The sequence below is a fragment of the Pelophylax lessonae genome (assembly GCF_965119305.1).
Source record: "Pelophylax lessonae genome assembly, chromosome: 2".
NCBI classification, from domain to species: domain Eukaryota; kingdom Metazoa; phylum Chordata; class Amphibia; order Anura; family Ranidae; genus Pelophylax; species Pelophylax lessonae.
Genome location: NC_138769.1, coordinates 304747713 through 304771228, shown reverse-complemented (window position 1 = coordinate 304771228; position 23516 = coordinate 304747713). Strand labels below are relative to the sequence as shown.

The 23516-nt window shown below is 39.8% G+C and overlaps 1 protein-coding gene across 2 annotated transcripts in view; it reads left to right on the top strand.

Annotated features, from left to right (window-relative positions):
- HNF1B (HNF1 homeobox B) overlaps positions 1 to 23516 on the top strand; it is a 99176-nt gene that overhangs the window by 30042 nt on the left and 45618 nt on the right. The window contains exons 2-4 of one of the 2 annotated variants that reach the window (XM_082248495.1): positions 6476 to 6675; positions 13279 to 13465; positions 15245 to 15489. In XM_082248495.1, coding sequence (XP_082104621.1) covers positions 6476 to 6675; positions 13279 to 13465; positions 15245 to 15489 — 632 coding nt within the window. Of the gene's footprint in view, positions 1 to 6475; positions 6676 to 13200; positions 13466 to 15244; positions 15490 to 23516 lie in introns of both variants that reach the window. The other variant, XM_082248494.1, reaches the window with a different exon arrangement.

The window sequence follows — 23516 nt, the reverse complement described above, 5'->3', positions numbered from 1 at the left end:
ATTGGGAGAGGCCTATGTGCTGACGCCATCACTGCTGCATCCTCGTGCTAGAAGCGGCGACCATTACTGTAAGTTTGCTAACTCTGTTTTTCCTATGTTCAGCATTGTATTTGCATTTATTGAAATGTTAAATAAAATACTACACTATATTAGTACTCTCTTGACTCCTGGTAGTAAGCTTGTTTATACAGTTTAAAGAGCTTTCTAGATCCCTCCATCCAATTAACAAGAATGGTTGGGAGAATCCCCAACTCCAAAGGAGCAGTTAAAGGCACATCTTTGCCTTACTTCTGGTGAGTGCATATATTGGTGGAAGCTCACAGATGGTGATTCAGTGTTCACAATCCCGGGGGGGGGGGGGGTGTAATGGCAGTTTAAGGCTGTATATTTGCTTGTTTCTGGTGAGTGCATAGATGTAGTACATTTAACCACTGGATGATCCTTACAACACATGGTGAATACCCGAGTCACATTACGGACAGTTATTTGCTCCTATGTTTTGGGACATTATTATCATACTTTGGACTTTTAGGCTCCTTTCACACGATTGGTCGTTCTGCCACTGGTAAAAGCATGTTTTGTTATTTTGAAATTCCAACACTCCTGGCACAAAGATAATTCACATTTGTACATTGTAATTATGTGCGATTAAGTGCGTTTACATGCGGCTGCGTTTAGCTGCGGTAGTAAATTCTTGCCTTTCGTATAGTAACTGTTTACTTATTTTTTCTTTGTACTGCGATTACCTGCGTTTATATACAGATAGCTGCGATACATCGCTCCTTGATGCTCTCGCTGTAGTCCACATAGCGCTCACTTTCTAGTTTTTGTTTTTACTTAAACTATATGATGAACAAATGTATAATGTATTTTTTAACACTTGTGAAATACTGTAGATAAATAAATCCAAAATCATTTTACACCTTCAAATGTAACAATAAATAGATGGCTGGTGACCAAGTCTTGAGTCGACGCACATGCACAATGGCCGAAAAGTGGCAGAAATTCTCTATATGATTTTATTATATGTTCATAACTATTATACTGTATTGTACCACAGCAATATTTTAGGAAACAGATCTGCATAAAATACTTTAATGCAATACAAAGATACATTAAAATACAACATGTCACTGTTTATCTGCAATGCCAGTTGGGGCAAGACTGCATCATAGAAGCCATGTCTGAATTTTGCAACCTATGAAATGTGTGTCTTCTGTGTGTGATAAATTACAGATTGGATTTGTTTACCTAGTGGTTCATTCTGAATATAATGCTTAATTTAGAATTCCAGTTTACACCTAACTAACCTTAAAAATACCCCCCCCTCCCCCCCCAACATCTATGCTGACTAGCCTGTGCAAGAAAGATGTATATACTTACCTATTTTTTGCTCGCTTCAGTCTAGTCACATGATCCAGCTTACTTGCGTCAGCCAGCAGCGGCTGCAGAATAGAGGAGGGAGCCATGGATGGGTCATTGGAGCCTATGGGTTATGTCACCGCTGCAGCTTTACCAGCTCTCTCTCCTCTCCCCTGAAGGCTGACACAGGGAAATCATGTGACTGGACTGGAGCGGGCTGAACATAGGTAAGTTTCAACATCTTTATTGTTACATAGATTAGTCAGTATAGGTGTTAGGAGGGGACATTTTTAAGGCTAGTTAGGTGTAAGCCGGAATTCTACTTTAAAGTGGTCTAAAAGTCAGAAGGTTTATTTATCTTAATGCATTCTATGCATTAGGATAAAAAACCTTCAGCGTGCAACAACCCCCCTCAGCCCCCCTAATACTTACCTGAGCCCCATCTGGATACAGTGATGTTGCACGAGAGACTCAGCTGTCCAGGACTCTCAATCAAACTTAGTGAACCAATGAGGAGAGAGAGGGGGAGGGGCTGGTCTGTGGCTCTGTGTCTAAATAGACACACCAAGCAGCGGCTCAGCTCGGGTGCCCCTATAACAAGCTGCTTGCTATGGGGGGCACTTGGCAGGAGGGAGGCACCAGGAGCACTGAAGAGAGACACATAAAGAGGGGGATCTGAGCTGCCCTGTGCAAAATCTTTGCACAGAGCAGGTAAGTATAACATGTTTGTTATTTTTTAAACAAAAAAAATACAAGACTTTAGTATCACTTTAAAACCCCTGACAGTTTTCTTTTGCTGTCTGTGTTTTCTTATGGGAAATTTCCCTTCCTTTCTTATAAGCAAGAACTGCATGCACAGATTTTAGAGGAGCAGCATGGTTACTTTAGAACCCATCATTGCCTTGGAGAGCTTTAGTCCAGGGTTTTATTCTCACTAATACTGGTTTCTGCTTGCGGTATGTTTTCATTGTATTTGTAACATTTTTTTCCACAGCCCAAATGAATGTTAGGTCTTAAGCTGGATAGACACTATACAATTTTGTTTAGATTTTTTCCTTTAGACTCGGTTCACATTAGCGCGACTTGTCAGGCGACTTGTCAGCCTGACAAGTCACGCTCCCTCACGGTCCATTGACTGCTACAGGACCCGTTCTAATAGGAGCGACACAAGTCGCTCTGACTTAGAAAAAGGGTCCTGTACTATTTCGGGGCAACCTCGGAGCGACTTGCATAGACTTCCATTATGTGAAGTCCCTGCAAGTCGCTCCGAAGTCGTGGTGCACGGGACTGACAAGTCGCCTCCCGAAGTCGTGCAGAGTCGTGTTGCCCCAGTGTGAACCGACTCTTAGATTTACCAAAACCATATAATATGAGGTCAAACCTAAACATATTCAATTTGTATGCAATCAGGCAGGCCCTTGACTACATAGTTGAAGGTAAATCTAAAGAATATTGAACAACAAAAGTTATATCCAGCTTTAGGTTAACATCTACCAAAAAAAGTTTGTGACTTACTAACTGAGGTGGAGACTTTAGATAGTAACATTTCAGGGCAGTTCATGTGATAAGTCCAATTGCACTTGTAAAGAACTGTAGAATTTGTTGTTTCTATACAAGTGAATTTGTCTTCAAACCAGCCTCCTGTGGTCCTTTGCACAGTGGCAAGCTGGGAGTTTGAGGACCAGAATTCTAAACCAACCAAAACTGTCTTGCACAATGCTGCCAACAGACCTAGAGAGGAGGGGGGACACAGAGTTGACATCACAACTTTGCTGCAACTTTATTGTCCAATTTCAGGCTTTGGCGGGTCTTGCATAGCTTTAAGTATAACTAAAGGGTAACTTTTTTGTTTGTTTTAGATAGAGAGGAGAGCGACTAGAAAACCAGTCAAATTTTACTGTTGTCTGTACCCCGTTAAGGAGACTCCCCTCTCTATGTGTCCTGTGTATTATTTTCATTGAAAGTTAAAGGAAAAGAAATTGCTCAAAATTTGGGTTGTCCCCAGAAAAGTATTAGAGGGGAAATCTTCCAATGGGGACCTGGGGGTCCCCAAGGAATTCCCTTGCTTTACAAGGTTTTACTCTCACTTCCTGTTAGGCTATGGGACAGGAAGTGAAGGCAGATCTTGACAATGGGGCACAGATTTTGAAAACAAAACCTGACAGGGGTTATAATCCTCCTGTGCTTAATCCAAAATGCAAAAAAAGTTTCTCTTTCATTCATTGACGGACACAGCTCCTCATCTTCTTGACAACGTGGGTTATACTGCCCCCTACAGGAGTAGGACACTAAGCAAAAAAGAACTTGACTACACCTATGGGGCAGTCCCAGGGGGTATACTCCCACTCTCTGCTATAGGTACTCAGTTCTGCCTAGTCAGGACTAAGGACATAGTTCCTTGCTGGGATCTTTGGTCCTGGCAATTTTTTATTTTTAAATTTAATTTTTTTCCCTCTTTTTATTATTTTGTTTCTGTGAGATCTACAATCAAGTGCCGGACTGGGCAACAGACTGGATAATCGAGATCCAGAGGGTTCCCCTAGTCTGGGCAGCGAGTATGTGCAGACCGCAGCTCTGTGCTAGGTCGGCCATGACATAGCCCCACTGGACAGGGACTGGCTTGCAAGTTAAACATCTTATGAGGGCGCATACAAACTGGCTTCTGCCTGAGTCACAGCGTTTCCTCCTGGCTGACAGCACCCACATTACGATGGAGCGGTGGTCTGTCCAGAGTGGTGCCCACCCTGTTACTGGTGGGGTAAGTAGCTGTCCCCCCTCTACCCCTGGAGGGTTTTGGGGTGGACATGGGCCCCTCCTTGAGATGGTCAGACCCCCAGGCTCCCCTCCCAGTCAGCATTCCCCCTTTCTCTGTGGTCTTCCGCAGGCCTTTGCCTCCCATCTGCCAACATCCCCCCCTCCCCCCTAGGGTGGACATACCTTTTTAGGTCGACCTGGGGTGTTGAGGGAATGGCGAATGTGTTGCTCACAACATTAAATCTGATTCCAATTATGATATGCCCTATAGTTTAGAAAAAATAAGCATCTACTTGACAAAGTCATAACATATTTTTCTTCCATTTTTTTTGTACACATCAGGTCTGGTGTGTTTCCTGAACAGCTTCTACTTTATCTACACCCCTTCATTGTTTCAGCTGCCCATAAATGGCTGGATACAAAACAGCGATGGTCCCAAGACAATAAGCAGAATATTACACAGCTGGAGGTGCTAGTTATAGTACAGGGAGTTTTTTTTTTTAAATCTTCCTTTGAATATGTCCATAGTTCCTTGTTTTGTGTAAAAAAGTGAAAGATTGGGGGTATGTCTTGAACTACTGCCATTTGGGGAGGATTGGTACAATAAAAATAGACGGTCCGGTCACACTTATAGTGATAACGCCTCCATCCCTAAATCATTTACATACAGAAAGGGAAGATTGCCCTGGGACTTTAGATGAGGTGAACACAGGTGGCCACTCAATTAAGTAAATGTAATCTCAATTTAATGATTAGTATCAAAAAAATTTTTACATCATGTAACATGGTACATAAAATGTTAACCAAGCCAAACAAAGTATAGGCACAAATATAGTACATGCTTGAAGTTAGTAACTCTATTGTTGCATGGTTGTAAACAGGCATCTTAATAACTTTGACGCGATTCCCGAGCAAACTGGAAATGGATGCACACATGCATGTCTGTGAAAAAACATATGCAGAAATAATATTGTAACAACTATCCAAAAAATAGTTATTGGTGATGTTTGCAGGGTACAAAACCCATGAAGGATCCCAAGTCAGGGACCCATACTTACCAGTTGGCCGGGCCTGGACAGCGAAGAAACACTGAACTCCAGTGGCGGCATGAACGCCTGAACCGGGAGCTGATGGAAAGGGACCCAAAACCACCCAGCCGGGAGAGGATGAGGGACAGGGAAATGGTGTAGGTGTGTAGAGTAGGGTGCCAGATGTCCATGATCACTGACTAAAATAAATATATGTAGGTTATAGCAATGTAAGAATCAACTGCATCATAAATATAAATATGTATTGAATGTTCAGCAACAAGGATGTAAATACGAGGGCTGATGCAGGGATCAGGGGAGGAAATGCACCCAACATACTAGGTATGAGCATTGTGTAAAGCAAAGTGAAGACAAAAAAAAAAAAAAAAAATATATATATATATATATATATATTGGTAAAAACAAAAAATACAGATTGGAAGAGATAGATATTGTACCATGTGTGGTGCAAACAAAATGAGGGAACAAGGAAAGCAGTGGTGAGGAAAGAAATGAATCTGAAGCGGTGTAGTTTATGTCTGTATACCCACCGTGTGTAGTGTGTGGACCCAGAGATAAGAGGCTACTCCCTTCGTGCACAAACAGGTGAGTGAATGAATGCCTCTGTGTACCCGTATCTCATTTGTATCTCCCGGATAGGGCATGGCCGGGTCCCACCCTAAACACCATGTGCTCTGGCTTAGGTGTGCAAATGCCAGAGGGGCGCTTGCCGCCAGATGGAGAAAGACGGTGCTGGCGCACCGATTTCATCCCGCCAAGAGAGATGATATGCCGCGTTCATGATGTGGGGAGGATTGGGGTAGTTTCTCGATATAGAAAGAGTCATGAGAGCACAGACAGATAGCTTGCCACCATCTGTTCTTGAAGAGATAACTACCCATCTGTGGCTGGTCTTAGGCCCTGTGTCAACAGAATTTTGTTAATGTCAGCTGTTTCTCTACCCATACAATTCTATAGGAATGCAAAAGCAGCTTGACACAATTCAAAAGGAGGTAAAATAGGAATATTGGAGTGCAAAAGCAGCTTGACACAATTCAAAAGGAGGTAAAATAGGAATATTGGAGTGCAAAAGCAGCTTGACACAATTCAAAACTGTAGGTCAAATGCACCTATTAGTGAACTCTAAATAATTTCAGAAGCATCCCAAACTGATGTCAAAAGTAAGCTGCACTTGTCCTTTGACAGAAGCTGAAAGTCCAAGGACAAATTCCATAGCTGTTGGTCATTGCAACCTATACGGTGTGGCATGTATATTAGTAAATCATCCCATGCCATGACATTGACATTGACATGTCTTTTCTTCTCTACAGTGAGGATCCCTGGAGAGCTGCAAAGATGATAAAGGGATATATGCAGCAGCACAACATTCCTCAGAGAGAGGTAGTTGATGTTACAGGACTGAACCAATCACATCTTTCCCAGCATCTCAACAAAGGCACTCCAATGAAAACACAAAAACGTGCTGCCCTGTATACCTGGTACGTGAGGAAACAAAGGGAAATTCTCAGACGTAAGTATAAAGGGGAACTTGAATGTTTCTTCATTTTTTTTTTTCTATGACATGGTTCACTATACTTGAATTACAACATATTTTTTTGTTACAGTTAATATTTCAAAAAAATTCCCTTGACCAAGGTGTGTATATGGCAGTAGGAGGTTTTCTACTGTTGGAAAGAAACATGTTGTATTCTTTATGCCTAACAGAGAAGTGTGAGTTTTGAAAAAAAGCAAACAATAATATTCACTTAAGTGAATGCAGCAGCGGTCTGATACTGCATCTGTTCCCCCGCTGCCTCTACACGGAGAACTGATTGATTAAAGACTGCTGATCGCTCAGTTCTCGGTCTTCAGTGAGCAGAGAGCTAGTGACTGCCAGTCACCGCTCTGTGCTGTGCCCCCTCCAGTGCTCACCGGCTGTGGAGGGGCAGGAGTGGCTGGCTCAGGTCTAAGCAGTGCGCAGAAAAGTTGGGATCCCTCCCGAGTTTGGATTGAGTGATATCAGCCAACAGCAGACTTTAGCCTGCTGTCGGCCGAATATGGGTTACAAGAGTGCAGAACAAAGTACACTCCTCTGACCTACAGGAGAAGTATGGTCAAAAGAGCTTATGTCCTACTTCTCCTTAAAAGCGTAGTACACACTACTAGTTTTTTTTTCCGTTAAACCCGCTATATATATAACCTCACAGCTCAGGTCGAAACCACTGTACTACCATACACATGGACCGAATGTTGGACATTTTTTTTTAACTGTCCGATGTCACCTGACATTTAGCCCGTGTGTACTAAGCTTAATGCTTAAAAAAAACTGTGATGATTGTTTGTCATAAACAAATTAAAATGTCACCTTATCCATCAGCCACTGGCTTTTTTACTCTACGAGTATTCCCTCATTCTGGTTCCAAGAGTTAAAATGTTTTAGAAACAGTTTGTTTTTTTGAAAATATAACACTGACTAAGAAATTTAGGATGATATAGGATTCATTCCAAACTTTTGAAGGAGGAGGGGGGTAACAACTGTAGGGTCCTGCACTTGTCTTATGACAAGCAAAAGACCTTAAAGTCATAGTGAACAGTGCAAATCTGAACCATGGTGCTTTGATTGAAATCACTGACATCAGTTGACATCAACAAATCATGCAACTAAAACCAAACGTCTATTTCCCAAAGACAACCTCTACATATGACGCTGAGTAAGTGCACTCAACTTCTTTGGTCGACCAATGGCGAGGCCTGTTCTGAGTGGAACCTGTCCTGTTAAACCACTGTATGGTCTTGGCCACCGTGTTGCAGCTCAGTTTCATGGTCTTGGCAATCTTCTTATAGCCTAGGCCATCTTTATGAAGAGCAACAATTTTTTTTTCAGATCCTCAGAGAGTTCTTTGCCATGAGGTGCCATGTTAAACTTCCAGTGACCAGTATGAGAGAGTGAGAGGGATACCAACAAATTTAACACACCTGCTCCCCATTCACACCAGAGACCTTGTAACACTGAGTCACGTGACACTGGGGAGGGAAAATGGCTAATTTGGCCATTTAATTTAGGGGTGTACTCACTTTTGTTGCCAGCAGTTTAGACATTAATGGCTGTGTGTTGAGTTATGTTGAGAGGACAGCAAATTTACACTGTTATACAAGCTGTACACTCGCTACTTTACATTGTAGTAAAGTGTCATTTCTTCAGTGTTTTCACGTGAAAAGATATAATATAATATTTACAAAAATGTGAGGGGTGTACTCACTTTTGTGAGATACTGTAGTTACAAATTAACTTACCTCTGTGCTTCTCTATCTGCGCTTATTATCAGTGATGATAATAAGTAAAAGCTGTGAGCGTATAGCCCAGGGCTCCTAGTGTTCTCAAAATAAACAAGTACTAAATATGTGCAATGCCTAGTACACACAGTGAGAAAATGAAAAAAACGCATTTGGAGCAATCGTCCAATAATCTATTCGCTAGTACACAGCTTTCGATCACGGCAGTTCATGCGAAAATATTCGAAGGAACAAGCACAAACATTTTTCTCGTAAGATAACAGAACAAACTAATTTTGTGTAATATAGTATTTTTCTGAAAAAAATCAAGTGACCAAGGCCATGCCGGCTCAGAAATGAAAGACTACAATACAACACAATACATGACATCACTTCCGAAGTTATATTCTGTCGTACAAGAATTTTCGTAACTGTAGTAAGCTATTTGTTTTCCATATAAGACTAGTATGCAAAAAAAAAAAAAAAAAAACGAACAATCATTCGTCTGATATTCTCATTGTGTATATAAGGCATTGTCAATCTGGGGGAGGGGAATGTTAGATGTACTAGATACACTAGAAATTGAAGCCAAACTCCAGATAACACTTTTTAAGCAGTTATTACAACAGATTTTTTTCTTTTGAGATAAAGGTTTTACATGAAAAAATAAAAGCTGATCATTGTAATCTTCCCACTCAGTGTTTACATTTGCAGGAGAGCGCGTTCTGTTGAAAAACAACAGACTTAGTGGCCAGATCACCAGGCGAGAATAATGGAATTAAAAAATAAAAAAGAACACTAAGGCAGCCACCAAATATAAGAATTGGTAAGCTGCAATATGATAAAAACTTGCTCTTGGGTTTAATACAGCTTTAATCAGTATATAGGGAATAACAAATGGAAAAACCGGACTTCTTCTACAGAGATCACTGTATAGCAAAAGTGGACTTTAGAGGCACAACATGAGACACGTATACAAAGCAACTTGCATAAAACTAAATTTATTAAAACAAACAATAAAACCATGACATATATTAAAAAGGTGGAGGGGTTAGGCCATATAGCCCAGCTAGCCCCATCCACAATGAAATAAACAACAAAAAAGGGAGATATCTCCCTATAACCATGTTACTGTATGTATGTCTACCCAGAATTCAACCACAGACAAGACAATTAGTATTATGGCAAACAGATGATGTATCAATACAGTTACTCTTGTCTTAAGTGGATGGTCAACGTGTTTCGCATATAGCTTCTTCAGGACCGTTAAACAATGGGGGTACAGACGTAATTCTCTTAAAACAAACAAAGCTTCATATTAGGAACTGTATATATATTTTCACACATTTTTATCTATTTACTCATAGCATAAACATAGATTTCTATGGCTTACATATTGGCAGTGTTTCTCCAATTCCCAGGTACAATACAGTCTAAGGGGCAGACATAGGGGCCCAAGAGGAACCGCTCAATGTGGGTCTAGAAAGGTGTGTTAAACATATCTCTTCTAGATATAGAGACACTCCAAATAAGTACATATGTCTCAAAATCAAAGCTCTCCTTAATTTGTATGAAACAAACATAAAAATGTACTTAAAAGCATCAGAAGTGCACTTGCAACCCCATTATGCCACAGGTATCTGTTGTGGTATATTAGGAAGCCACATAGAATTGTTAAGACAAAATTTTAGATAAACGAAGTATCCCATAAATTTTAACTGGCATCTGGAGCAATGATACTAATTACTTATTAGGATCCCCTAATTTTTTCATTCCAGTGCACAGTTTGTTTAAACACTTGCTGACCAGCCTCCGTAGTTCTCTCGGCTCTGTTACACGAAATGATGTACCTGTACATCGCTTCATGTAGCAGATAGCGGAGGCATACCAGGCCCCCGGAGGCACGCACACACACCGATTGGCTAGAGGAGGAGCCAATCAGCAGGTCCGCATCCACCAGGCACCCGCGATGGAGACAGAACGGCAGTCTGCCTATATAAACACGGCAGACCGCTGTTCTGTCAGTGATGAACACAGAGATCCTGTGTTCCTCCTATTTAGGAACACAGGTCTCTGTGCTCATCCAGTGATTTCAGCCCCCACAAAGTTAGAAAGAACCTCCTAGGCACACATTTAATCCTTTGATCACCCCTGGTGTTAACCCCTTCTCGGCCAGTGTCATTAGTACAGTAACAGTGCATATTTTTAGCACTGATTACTGTAGTAATGTCACTGGTCCCCCCCCAAAAGTGTCAAAAGTGTCAGTTAAGTGTCCGCTGATCACCCCAAAAAAAATCGCTGGTCACCCAAAATAAATAAACAAATAAAATTAAAAATGACATAAATCTATCCCCTAGTTTGTAGACGCGATAACTTTTGCGCAAACCAATAAATATATACTTATTAGGATTTTTTTTTGCCAAAAACATGTAGCAGAATACATATTGACCTAAATTGAAGAAAAAAATTATATTTAAAATTTTTTGATTGGGAATGTTTTTTAGCAGAAAGTAAAAAATATTGCTTTTTTTTTTTCGGAATTGTCGCTATTTTTTTGTTTATAGCACAAAAAATTAATACCGCAGAGGTGATCAAATACCACCAAAAGAAAGCTCTATTTGTGGGAAAAAAAAGGACATTGATTTTATTTGGGTACAGCGTCGCACGACCGTGCAATTCTCATTTTAAGTAACACAGTGCCGTATCACAAAAAAATGGCCTGGTCATTAAGGGTGTAAAACCTTCCAGCCCCTAAGTGGTTAACAGTACCAAGCCCTGATGAAAACCTCTGAAACATGTTGGCCTTTTAGAAACATAGGAGTCTGAATACAATTTAAATCTGGATTTTATATGTTCAGTGATAGGGCACTTCCCTCCTTGCAAACCCAGTCACAGTGCTCCCAAAATCTTTGTAAACCTTAAAGTGGGAGTAAACTCCCATGCATGAATTTTACCTTTAGGTAAGCCTATATAAAGGCTTACCTATAGGTACTGTAAATATCTCCTAAATGTCCACTGTTTAGCACATATTTACTGCAGATGCAACCGGCGACATCACTAGCACATGCACTCTGTAGGAACGGCATACCCATGCTGTGCCTTCAGAGTCCTTTGCCCTAAATGGCGGCTCTCACGCAGGAGTGACGTCATCGTGGCTTCGGCATGATATTGCCGAGCAGATTTAAAAAAAAAAAAGCCAGCGGTTTACTATCGCAAGTCTTTTTTGGCATCACCCTGGCTTGGTTACATCTAATTATTCATATCTCGAATCTGGAGGGCAGCTGGGGATGTAAAAGTTCACTATAGTGGCCTGTGCTACATGCAGTCAGCACTGGTCTCTTCTGGGTGCTGCTGGAGTGACTTGCCTTTTGAATACTGAACACAGCAGGGTTGCTCACTCAGCACCTCTGCCAATCAGGGAATGTCTATTTTTTGTTTGCAACAATTCAAGGCATTCTCTGATTGGAAAATTTAAATGACCTCTCTCTGAGGATTGGCGAGTGGCTGCATATATCTCTTTATCATCTTTGAAGCTCCCCAAAAGGTAAAACAATGATTCCAACATCATGACATGAGATGATTTACTAATATACATGCCACACCTCTACAAAACTAGAGTTTTTCCAACAGCCTGGGTCAATGGACTTTCGGTTTTCGTCAATGGACAAATGCAGCTTGCTGTGGCAGTTTGAGATGCCCCTGAAATCATTTTGAATTAAGTAACAGCTGCTATGGTGCTTTTGGGGGCAAAGAATATGCATGCATCATACATACTAGGGAGAATCAATGGTGGAGAATGATGGGGTTTTGATAGATCGTAAGCTTAATAATAGCATGCAATGCCAAGCTGCGGTTTCCAAAGCGAGCAAAATCCTTTTTTGTATTAACAGAGGCATAGGCTCCAAAGAGAGATAGATATTGTTTTGCCCCTGTACAAATCATCAGTAAGATCTCATTTGGAATATTCAGTTCAGTTTTGGGCACCAGTTCACAAAAAGGATATCGGGAAACTGAAGAAAGTGCAGAAAAGGGCAACCAAACTGATAAGAGGCATGGAGGACCTCAACTATGAGGAAAGATTAGAGGAACTGGATTTATTCTCTCTTGAGAAGAGGAGATTAAGGGGGGGGGGATATGATCAACATGTATAAATACATAAGTAATCCACATAGTGAACTTGGTGTTCAGTTATTCACTTTTAGGTCATCACAGTGGGCAGGGGGCACTCTTTACGTCTAGAGGAAAACTGATTTAGTCTCCAAATACGGAAGGTTTCTTCACAGTATACGCTGTGAAAATGTACATAATATAATTGGATACTAACATTTATAGGTCGAGATGATCCAGGGAATATCAGATTGCCTCTCGGGGATTAGGAAGAATTTTTTCCCCTGCTGTAGCAAATTTTTCATGCTTTGCTGAGGTTTTTCACCTTCCTCTGGATCAACTGTGGGCATAGGATTGTGTATACAGGATTGTATGATTTTTTTTTTTTTTAATTGGTTGAACTAGGTGGACTTGTGTCTTTTTCCAACCTGACTAACTATGTAACAGTTAACCTCCTCCCCAAGGAGAATGGCAAAAAAAACTTTGTGTATGGCCAACCTAACGACTGATATTTACAATAGACCCAAACTATCTTGACTTTTCATTTTTAAATGCCCTGGGCAATTACAGCCTCTTGGTGTTCTGAGAGCAGAATTTGATTACATTGTGTCCTTTTTGTTTGTGCTGCTTTATATATGTTTGCTGTGGCTAGACATTTTTTCCCCTTTCTTTACAGAATTCAACCAGACAGTCCAGGGTTGTGGAAATATGACAGACAAAAGCAGTCAGGATCAGCTGCTGTTTCTCTTTCCAGAGTTCAACCATCAACCTCAAGTCACAGCGCAGTCTGATGATTCCTGCTCAGAGCCTGCTAACAAGAAAATGAGACGGAACCGTTTCAAATGGGGACCTGCATCCCAGCACATTCTCTACCAGGCCTATGAAAGACAAAAGAACCCCAGTAAAGAAGAAAGAGAGGCTTTGGTTGAAGAGTGTAACAGGTAATAGAGAAATGGGAGCTCTTATAGACTATATAAATTCCACAGTTTTAAAATTTAAAGTAAAATTAAAGGCTTTCTTTAAAAAAAATAACAAACATATTATACTTACCTGCTTTTTGCAGTGGTTTTGCACAGAGCAGCTCGATCCTCCTCTTATCAGGTCCCTCGCAGAGGCTCTTGGCTCCCACCTTCTGCCTCCTGCCACAGAGCAAGCAGCTTGCAATGGGGCACCCAAGTAGGCTCGCTCTCTCATCACTGTTCTGTGGGTCCATTCAAACACAGAGCCGCAGCTCGGCCAAACCCCCTCTCTCCTTGTTGAATCACTGGCTGTGATTGACAGCAATGGGAACCAATGGCTCCAGCTGCTGTCTCAGCCAATAAGGAGATAGAGTCCTCAGAGAGCCGAGGCTCTTGTGCACATCACTGGATCGAAATGGGTGATGGGTAAGCATCCTTGCAATTATACACCTGGATTTTAATGCCTGGACATATTGATCACTTATGTGTATGTTTTTATGTATTTATATATATATATATATATATATATATATATATATATATATATATACATACAGTATATCTATCTATCTATATAAATCTTTTCTGTATTTTTATTATTTAATGTCTCCAAAATACTCTGAGGAAGCAGTCACTATCGTAAAACATGTTGAGAAGATATGGATAACATTTTTGTGATAGACCATAAGAATCAGCTTTTGGTATCACTTTGTAATTATCCGCTAATTAGAGAGCAGTTGTAATGCCTTTGTGTTGGGCATTATTTTATTTTTTTTGTACATTTTTCAAACTTTTTAAAAAAAAAAATAATTTTAGATTATTTATGTGTTGACGTCCATACAAATACCATAAAAGTCCATACAGCCTCCAAGTACATGAAATGATCTTAAGTAAAATGCTACATAAATGTCATTTGTTCATTATATTTTGGGGCTGCACAAATTACATAAATATTTTGCTGGGAAATACGTTACGGACAAATGCTTTTTCTTTAATTTTTTTACTATTGATTCCCAATAAAAACCAAATCTGCTACCAAATTAAAACCCTATCTGTCCCAAAAAAGATGTATAATGCATTAGGCTTCAAATGCTAAAGAAGTATATTGCATGGAACCAACCATCACCAAAGCAAAAGTAATGCTCTGGGACTCAAGGGGATTTAAGAAGAAAAAGGGATAAGTGGTCAAGGTAATAATGATGCAAGAAATAGCTTTCCTCATCAGGTATTATACATATTAGATACACGTGCTAAGAACTGATTTCAAAAATTGTTGGGGATCCTGCCCACTTTGCCAACCCCACTTCAGAGATCCACCCCGTGTAAGCTCCACGACCCATATGGCCTAGACACTGGGTAGTCTGTATGGTCCAACAAAAAACATTATGGACCTGAGAAAACATTGTTCATAAGAAACTCTGATCTTTAACACAGCTGCAATGGAGGGACGGAATTGGTATCTCAGGGAGAAAAATTCTTGCAAGAGAAGTATTAAGAAGGTTATGGGTGATCAAACCCCCTAAAGCCTATCCAACGCTGTATAATTAGTTGTGAGTGGTTGTGTCTTTTACATTGGCTTTTCAGAAATATCCCTAGAATTCAAGGCATGGTTTGAACTCTGCAGCAGACAGCATTTACCCAATGCATGAATTTTGCACAAATATTGACTCATTCATGGTTACTCTGCTTATAGAACAAGAAAAAAAAAAAAAAATCAAATGTTTTATGCTCTGTGCACTCTTTTGTTGCTTATGTTTACAGAGCAGAATGTTTGCAACGAGGTGTATCACCATCAAAGGCTCATGGATTAGGATCAAATCTGGTCACAGAGGTTCGTGTTTATAACTGGTTTGCTAACAGGAGGAAAGAAGAAGCATTTCGGCAGAAATTAGCCATGGATGCATACAGCTCAGGATCCACACATCCACACAATATGACTCCTCTTATGTCACATGGCTCTCCGCACCACACTCAGTCAAGTTCTTCTCCTCCAAGCAAATTGCACGGTAAGAATAAAAAAATAAAAAATAAGTATAAAGTCTTATATGACACATTAACGATTTATGTCAGAAAAATGAAAGAGATCATAAATATTATTTTACAAAAAGTTAACTTACCCTGGGACAGATTTTTTGAAAAGCTTTATTTGGTAGCAGGAAGAAAGTGAATGAGTTGTTCAATTCAGTTGAGTTGTGTAGTTCTTGAAACATGTTAGTGAATTCTAAAGAACAGCTATGGACATTTTTGCACTTAGGTTTATTAAATGAGACTAATGGTGTCGCTGCAATGACAGAATTCACTCTAATGTGCTCCATTAATCACTCCCCTTCCAAAGACTGATCACATCAAAATTAATAATGAAGAGGTTATCTTTATGGTCAGTTTGGAAGTCTGCGGCTGGATTATGGCTGTTGGAGATGTACTTCGCTTCATGAAGTAAGGAATGAAACTTCCCCAGCTTAGTGTGTTTTCGGAGGTGTGGTGCCTGTCTGGAATGTTCATTTGTGTAACATTGTTTAACCTTTTAGGTTCTGCTCACAATTTATATCATAGCGCATTGCTTCTTCCAGGGGGCCAGCAGGATACACGGTCAGTAACAGTCATTTCTATTGGAATGCACATGAGGTCATCAGAGGAACCAGAAAGTGTCAGACCAAGGGGGTAGAAAAAACACGTAGCTAAAATGATTCACTGTTCTGATGGCTGAGAACTAACAATGATATGTGCTTTGTTTTTCTAACAAAAATATTTGAATGATATCACAATTAAAGGAACAGAAGGCCTTTGCTTTACTTGTGCCCAATAAAGGAAAACTAAACCCAAGAACAAAAATTCAATGTATTGCAACGTACCAGTCCTTGAATGTGGTGGTTGCATCCCTTTTGTAATTTTTTAGGCTAAGAACAGTTTCAGCAAGTACAGAAACTACATGTCCTGTACCTGTCCTTGTCATTTCCTGTTAATTAAATTGAAAGCACAAACAACCTTATCTTTTTCTGTAGCTACTAATCCCATTGCCCCACTTGTAGTGGAAATGAACAAAGGCAGGCATGTCTGAAGTCCAGCTTGGGTGGAAGCCATGGCTCACCCCGTATATACAGTGTAGAAGTGAGCATAGCCACACAGAGACAAGGAGTATGTTATTCATATTACCAGGTGATGATAGTGGAAAAAAGCTGGAAAAAAGAAAAAAAATGCACTGTTCACATGTTTAGATATGCTTTAAAGCCTAAAATTCCCATGGTCATTATATGTTTCTTGCCAGATCTAGCTGAATGCAATTGACATTTCAAGTCAGCTAATCTCAGGGAACTAGTAAACAGTTGAGATAAATCAGTGCCTGAGGGTATCTGGCCAAGTGCACTTTCCAGATTCCAATTTCATATGCATATGTATTCATTTAATTTATTCTATTATATTATATGAAATATCAATAACACTAGCATCCATTCTTGTGGATCTCTAAAGTTTTCCTTTTTGTTGGGATGGGATGTTCCTGACCTTAAATAAAATAGAACAGGCTGAAAATATGTCTGGACAAATAAGGACAGTGGTCAAAATGTGGCCAAATTTATTTCCAGGCAGACTAAAGTGGACCATAGATGGCTCGAAATGTTGCTTCTGTTCAGGAAAAGTCGACCTAATGATTGACTTATCACAAACTGTCTAGTTGGGAACTTTTTGGGTCATTTCTAGCTGTTACTTGTGATCTCAAATCTTCTTTGAACTATTAACATATATAATTAACACAAGTATTGGCAGGTTTCAATGTATAATTTTTGGTGCAGGATCTGCATGTCTACTGGCAACCTAAACTGGTATGTTAAACTGTCAGTAGTTAAGCATTGAGTCAAGTAAATAACATTTTTCGAGAGGTGGTCAACAATGACATCTAACTCCAGCACAACTTAGACCAGGCTTCCTAACCTTTATACATTGAGAAACACCTTGAAATAGCAGTCCGGTCTTGAGGAACTCCTGCCAAAAATGATTAAACCTACAGCTGATGGTACATTAGCAAGATCAGTAAGTTGCAGACATTTTTAAATAAATATAGAATGTGAGTTTCCTACTGTATTTGTCACCCAGGACAGATCATTTTTACCACCCCCCGCTCTATACAACAGTTTCAGTAATAATCTTATAATGGAAAAATTGTGTTGTTCTCTTATAATAATGGACAGTGTAGAAGTGACCCCATATATTGGTGGTTTGTGGAAAATGTGCCCTCTGCTCATTTTTCAAGGAACTCCTAGCAACCTCAAGAGGAATTCTAGGGTGTCACAGGCTGTTTGTAGGCTGGGTACACACTAAAGTTTTTCTTCATTTAACCCAACTGAATGAACGAAAAAAAAACTGAAAGATCGCCGTACTAACACAAATGATTAGAACACACTAATCAGCCTTTGAAGCCATTGGCTGCCAGTGCTGATCTGACGCTGGTTGGTTGTTGGTTTTCCAGCATGCCTGTTAGAAGCTGGTTTGTAAGACCAGCTTCTATAGAATAGACAGCTATGCACACAAGCCGAAAGTCGTTTGGTTCCTGCGGAACCAACTGTTTTTGGCTGATTTTCAGCCTTTGTCTATCCAACTTTAGAATAAAGACATTGCAGGATGAAGGGTAGTGCTCCATAGAAGTATATGCTTTGCTAGGTTGAGCGTACAATTGTACCCCAGTACAGAGTGGTCTGCGATTGGTAGTTCTGTCTAAAAGTGGTCAGCCAGAAGGGTCTTTGGGCATCTGTAAACTTAAGTGTCATGGTATGTCTTTGTGTTGCTTTCTTCATGACATTTATTTTGGTGACTAGCAGCATCTACAGTATATGCCATTATTTTTGTGTGTCCAGGTGATAAGATTCCAGACTGGAGGTCTGAGATGAACAGTAGGTCAGGAGGTATTGTATGATAGAAAATCCATTGTCCCTTCACCTGTAATCTAAACACCAGCCAACTCAGAAGTCAAACAAAGGAAAGCAGTCTGTGACAAGCACAAAGGTTAGAATGGGGTCAGGACAGGGTTACTACTCACATCTCTCTGAAGAGCTGCCTGGTGCATTCAAACATTTGTGTGTTAATTCAACTTCTGTACCCCTAGGTGAGTGTTCAGTGAAATGTAAATGAAATGAGGCTGACAAATGAAGAAATGCAGTCTACTGTCTTTACATGTGCACAAACAGAGTTATTGATAATAATGGGAAATAAGTGGATTAACGTCACCAGAGATACACAAACACAGATAGTAGGGTCCTTAGATATAGTGAAAAAAAAACTTTTTTTAATCCCAACAATTACAGGAAACCTACACTGATAGAAATAAGAATACTAGTTGGCTGGTGTCAGTACTTTCTCATTCACTGACCTGGAACAAGTATGCACATTTGAAAGCCAAAGTGAAGGCAGAACTACTCATCTAATCTACATACTTACTCAAGGTCAATGCCTCTGAAAGCATTGAAGACTGTGGTTTAGCTTGATGGTCAGGCAATCAGAATTGTTGAAAGATGGGTAACAATAACAGCCTTCATATCCTCTCAGTACAGGTCTTCTTTAACCACTTCTGGACCGGAAGGTTTTACCTCCCTTAATGACCAGGCCATTTTTTGCAATTTGGAGTGATTTTAACTGGTAATTGCGCAGTCATGCAAAGCTTTACCCAAACAAAATGTATATACTTCCCCCCCCCCCCCCCCCCAAAAAAAATAGAGCTTTCTTTTGGTGGTATTTTATCACCTTTGCAATTTTTATTGTTTGCGATATAAACAAAAAACACAAAATATTTTGAGAAAAAAATATCCAATAAAATCTATTTTTGTCAAACATTTAGGCCAAAATGTATTTATCTACATGTCTTATAAAAAAAAAATCTCAATAAGTGTATATATTTATTGGTTTGAGCAAAAGTTATAGCGTCTACAATCTATGGTGTACAGTATATACTGGAATTTACGCAGCTTTTACTTTCTGACAGCCATATCAATTTTTTGAAGTGCCAAAATGGCAGGGCAGTACAACCCCCCCCCCCAAATTACCCCTTTTTGAAAAGTAGACACCCCAAGGAGTTTTCTGAGAGGCATGATGAGCCCATTAAATATTTCATTTTTTTGCTCACAGGTGTTTTTTTGCACAAAGTTGTCTTTGAAATTATATATTGCTCACGTATGCCATGGGTATATGTGTAAAGACACCCCAAAATGCATTCTGCTGCTTCTCCTGAGTATGAGGATACCCCATGTGTGAGACTTTTTGACAGTCTAGCCGCATACAGGGCCCGAAAACCAATCACTGCCTTCAGGCTTTCTAAGCGGAAATTGTTGATGTCACTCCTCACTACTTATCACAATTTCGGAGGCCATGAAATGCCAAGATAGCACAAATTCCCCCAAATGACCCCTTTTCGGAAAGTAGACACCCTAATCTATTTACTGGGAGGCATGTTGAGTCTATGGAATATTTTATATTTTGCCACACGTTTTGGGAAAATTAAATTTTTTTTTTTATTTTACACAAAGTTGTCATTTAAATGATATATTGCTCAAACATACTATGGGTATTTGTGAAATGACACCCCAAAATACATTCTGATGCTTCCCCTGAGTATGGAGATAGCACACGTGTAAGACTTTTTGGCAGTCTAGCCGCCTACAGGACCCCAAAAACCAATCACCGCCTTCAGGCTTTCTAAGAGCAGAAATTGTTGATTTCAATCCTCACTACCTATCACAGTTTTGGAGGCCATGAAATAACAAGACAGCACAAAATGACCCCTTTTTAGAAAGTAGACACCCTAAGCTATTTGCTGAGAGGCATTTTGAGTATTTTTCAGATCTTGCTTGTCACAAAGTTTTGAAAATTGAAAAAAGAACAAAAAAAATAAATGTTCCTTTTCTTTCTTTATTTTCCAAAACAAATGAGAGCTGCAAAATACTCACCATGCCTCTTAGCAAATACCTTGGGTGTCTACTTTCCGAAAAGAGGTAATTTTCTGGGGTTTTGTGCTGTCTTGTCATTTCATGGCCTCCCAAAATGTGATATTTAGTAAGGAGTAAAATCAACAATTTACGCCTTTAGAAAGCCTGAAGGCAGTGATAGGTTTTCCGGGTCCTGTACGTGACTAGATTGCCAAAAAGTCTCACACATGTGGTATCCCTGTACTCAGGAGAAGCAGCAGAATGTATTTTGGGATGTCATTTCACATATAGCCCTGGCATGTTTGAGCAATTTATAATTTAAATGACGTTGAGTAAAAAAAACAAAAACAGAAAAAAACAATTTTTGGCATTTTCCCGAAACCTGTGGCAAAATATAAAATATTCCATGAACTCAACATGCCTCTCAGCAAATATCTTGGGGTGTCTACTTTCCAAAACGGGGTCATTTGGGGAGGTTTTGTGCTATCTTGACATTTCAGGGCCTCCTAAACTGTGATAGGTAGCAAGGAAGTAAAATAAGCAATATACGCCCTTAGAAAACCTAAAGGTGGTGATTGGTTTTCGAGGTCCCATACACAACTAGGATTCCAAAAAGTCTCACACATGTGGTATCCCACATGTTCCCAAAAAATTGTAATTTTCCCGAAAATTGTTGAAAAATATAAAATATTCCATGGACTCTCAGCAAATAGCTTGGGGCCTCTACTTTCCAAAAAGGGGCTATTTGGGGGGGTGTTTGAACTTTCCTGGCATTTTATGCCCAATATTAGAAGCTTATGCCACACATCACCCACTTTTCTAACCACTTGAAGACCATGCCTTTTCTGACACTTTTTGCTTACATGAAAAAGGTATTTTTTTTTTACTAGAAAATTAATTTGAACCCCTAAAAATTATATATATTTTTTTTAAAGCAGAGGCCTTACAAAACAAATTGTTGGGTTTTGCAATTTTTTTGGTCACACTGTATTTGCGCAGAGATTTTTCAAACGCAATTTTTGGGGAAAAAAAACACTTTTTTAAAATTGAATGCACAAATACACTATATATTGCCCAATTGTTTGGTAAAATATAAAAGATGATCTTATGCCGAGTACGCAGACACCAAACATGACATGCTTTAAAATTTTGCACGCCGTGCAGCGGCAACAAACTATGTACATTTTTAAAAATCTTCAAAAGCCTTTACAGGTTACCACTTTAGATATACAGAGGAGGTCTACTGCAAGAATTACTGCCCTTGATCTGACATTCGCAGCGATCCTTCACATGCGTGCTGCAATTGCTGTTTACATATGACACCAGACCTATGCTTGTGTTCGCCTTTGCAAGCAAACACGGGGGGACAGATGTGCTTGAATTTTTTTTATATTATTATTATTATTTTGCTTTTTTATTTTATTTCGACATCTTCCCTTTCATTTTTTTTTTTTATCATTTTTATTGTTAGCACAAAGAATTTAAATATCCCTTATGATAGCAATAAGTAGTGACAGGCACTCTTTTTTTAAAAAAATTGGAGTCTATTAGACTCTAGATCTCTCCTCTACCCTTAAAGCATCTGACCACATCAAGATTGGTGTGATAAGATGCTTTCCCAATTCCAAATGTTTATATCTGGCCAAACCGAAGTCATGAAATTCTTGTAGCTTCCGGTATCTTGGGCCATAGAGGTGATTGGAGCCATTCTTGTCCCCAATCAGCTCTATGGTTAGCTGACGGAACCACCGGCTGCAGTCTTGGGTTACCCGGTGGGACAGGAGAGCTGAGAAAACCGTGGAAGGCAGCAGAAGGGAGGGGGAGTCCCCTCCCACTGCTTGTAAAAGCAGTCTATCAGCTAATTATTTGCTAGGATTGCTTTTACATGAAAGCTGACTGCTGGATGTAAAAAACGGTACCAGAAAGTGTGTGGCATGCCCACCATTAGACCTCCCAGCATCCATCCACTTCTAATGATGGGTATGCATGTAACATTCTTTATTTTTTCGTTCAGCCCATTGGCTGAACGAAAAATAAAATAACTTAGCAGATTCCTCCATTCGCATCGATCGATGTGGATGAAGAAATCTCTGACAAGAAAAGTGTTAAAAAATAGCAACAATAAAACATTACATTATTATAGCATACAGTACAGTAGAATGGTGGTATCTGCAAAGAAAACTATGGTTAACAATGAAAAACAGTAACACTAAAACATTACAGTATAACAGTATATTATAAAGTACAGTAAAAGTAGAAAAGTAGTAAAAGTAGAAAGAGTAGAAAAGTCAAGTAAGAACAGAAAATTAACTCAATAAAACGACAACTATTTTTGGCTTTTTTATTTTTATTTTTTTTTCCCTGTTTTTGTAACTGTAAAAAAACTATTCCAGGCTAGGGTCTCTAAAAATGCGAAAGTGTGTGGTAGCAACGGAAACAGTCCCTGATGTAGAGATCAGGTTGGCCAGGACAGGAGGGACAAAAATAGTGGGTGTCACGCCTATATCCACGTTTTCTACAGACACAACATCTTCTTTAGAGTGCTCTTTGGGTAGGGGTTCCAGGGAGGACATCCGGAAAAGGCCTCTCATGCAGCCGGCTAATTGCATCTGGATTGTGAATATGGGCCACAGCACCTTCTGGATACAGAAGGGCTGTAATGACCTCTTCCTGGAATTTTAGGAAGGATCCACTTCTTCCTGTTACTTTGTATAGCCCATAAGCGTTCGGCAGAGCCAATTGGAATACGTATACGGACATTATTTTGTACCAGCGTCTGGCCTTATGGGCAATTAAGTAGAGTACCATCATCTGGTCATTGAAGTCCACCCCTCCCATGTTAAGGTTGTATTCGTGGACACAGAGGGGCTTCTTAACAACACCAGTCGCCGTTGCAATTTTACAGTCATATCTGTGTGACTGGAGGACAGAACAAAAACATTCCATTTATCTCTCCACTTCACTGCAAGCAATTTATTACACTACACTTCAAGCAGGCTCTCTCACCCCATTTAAGTTGGGAATCTACAAGCCGTTGGGGGAAGCCCCGGCGATTAGGTCGCACAGTGCCACATGTGCCAATTCCAAAATCATAAAGGTGACTAAAAAGTGGCACGCTTGTGTAA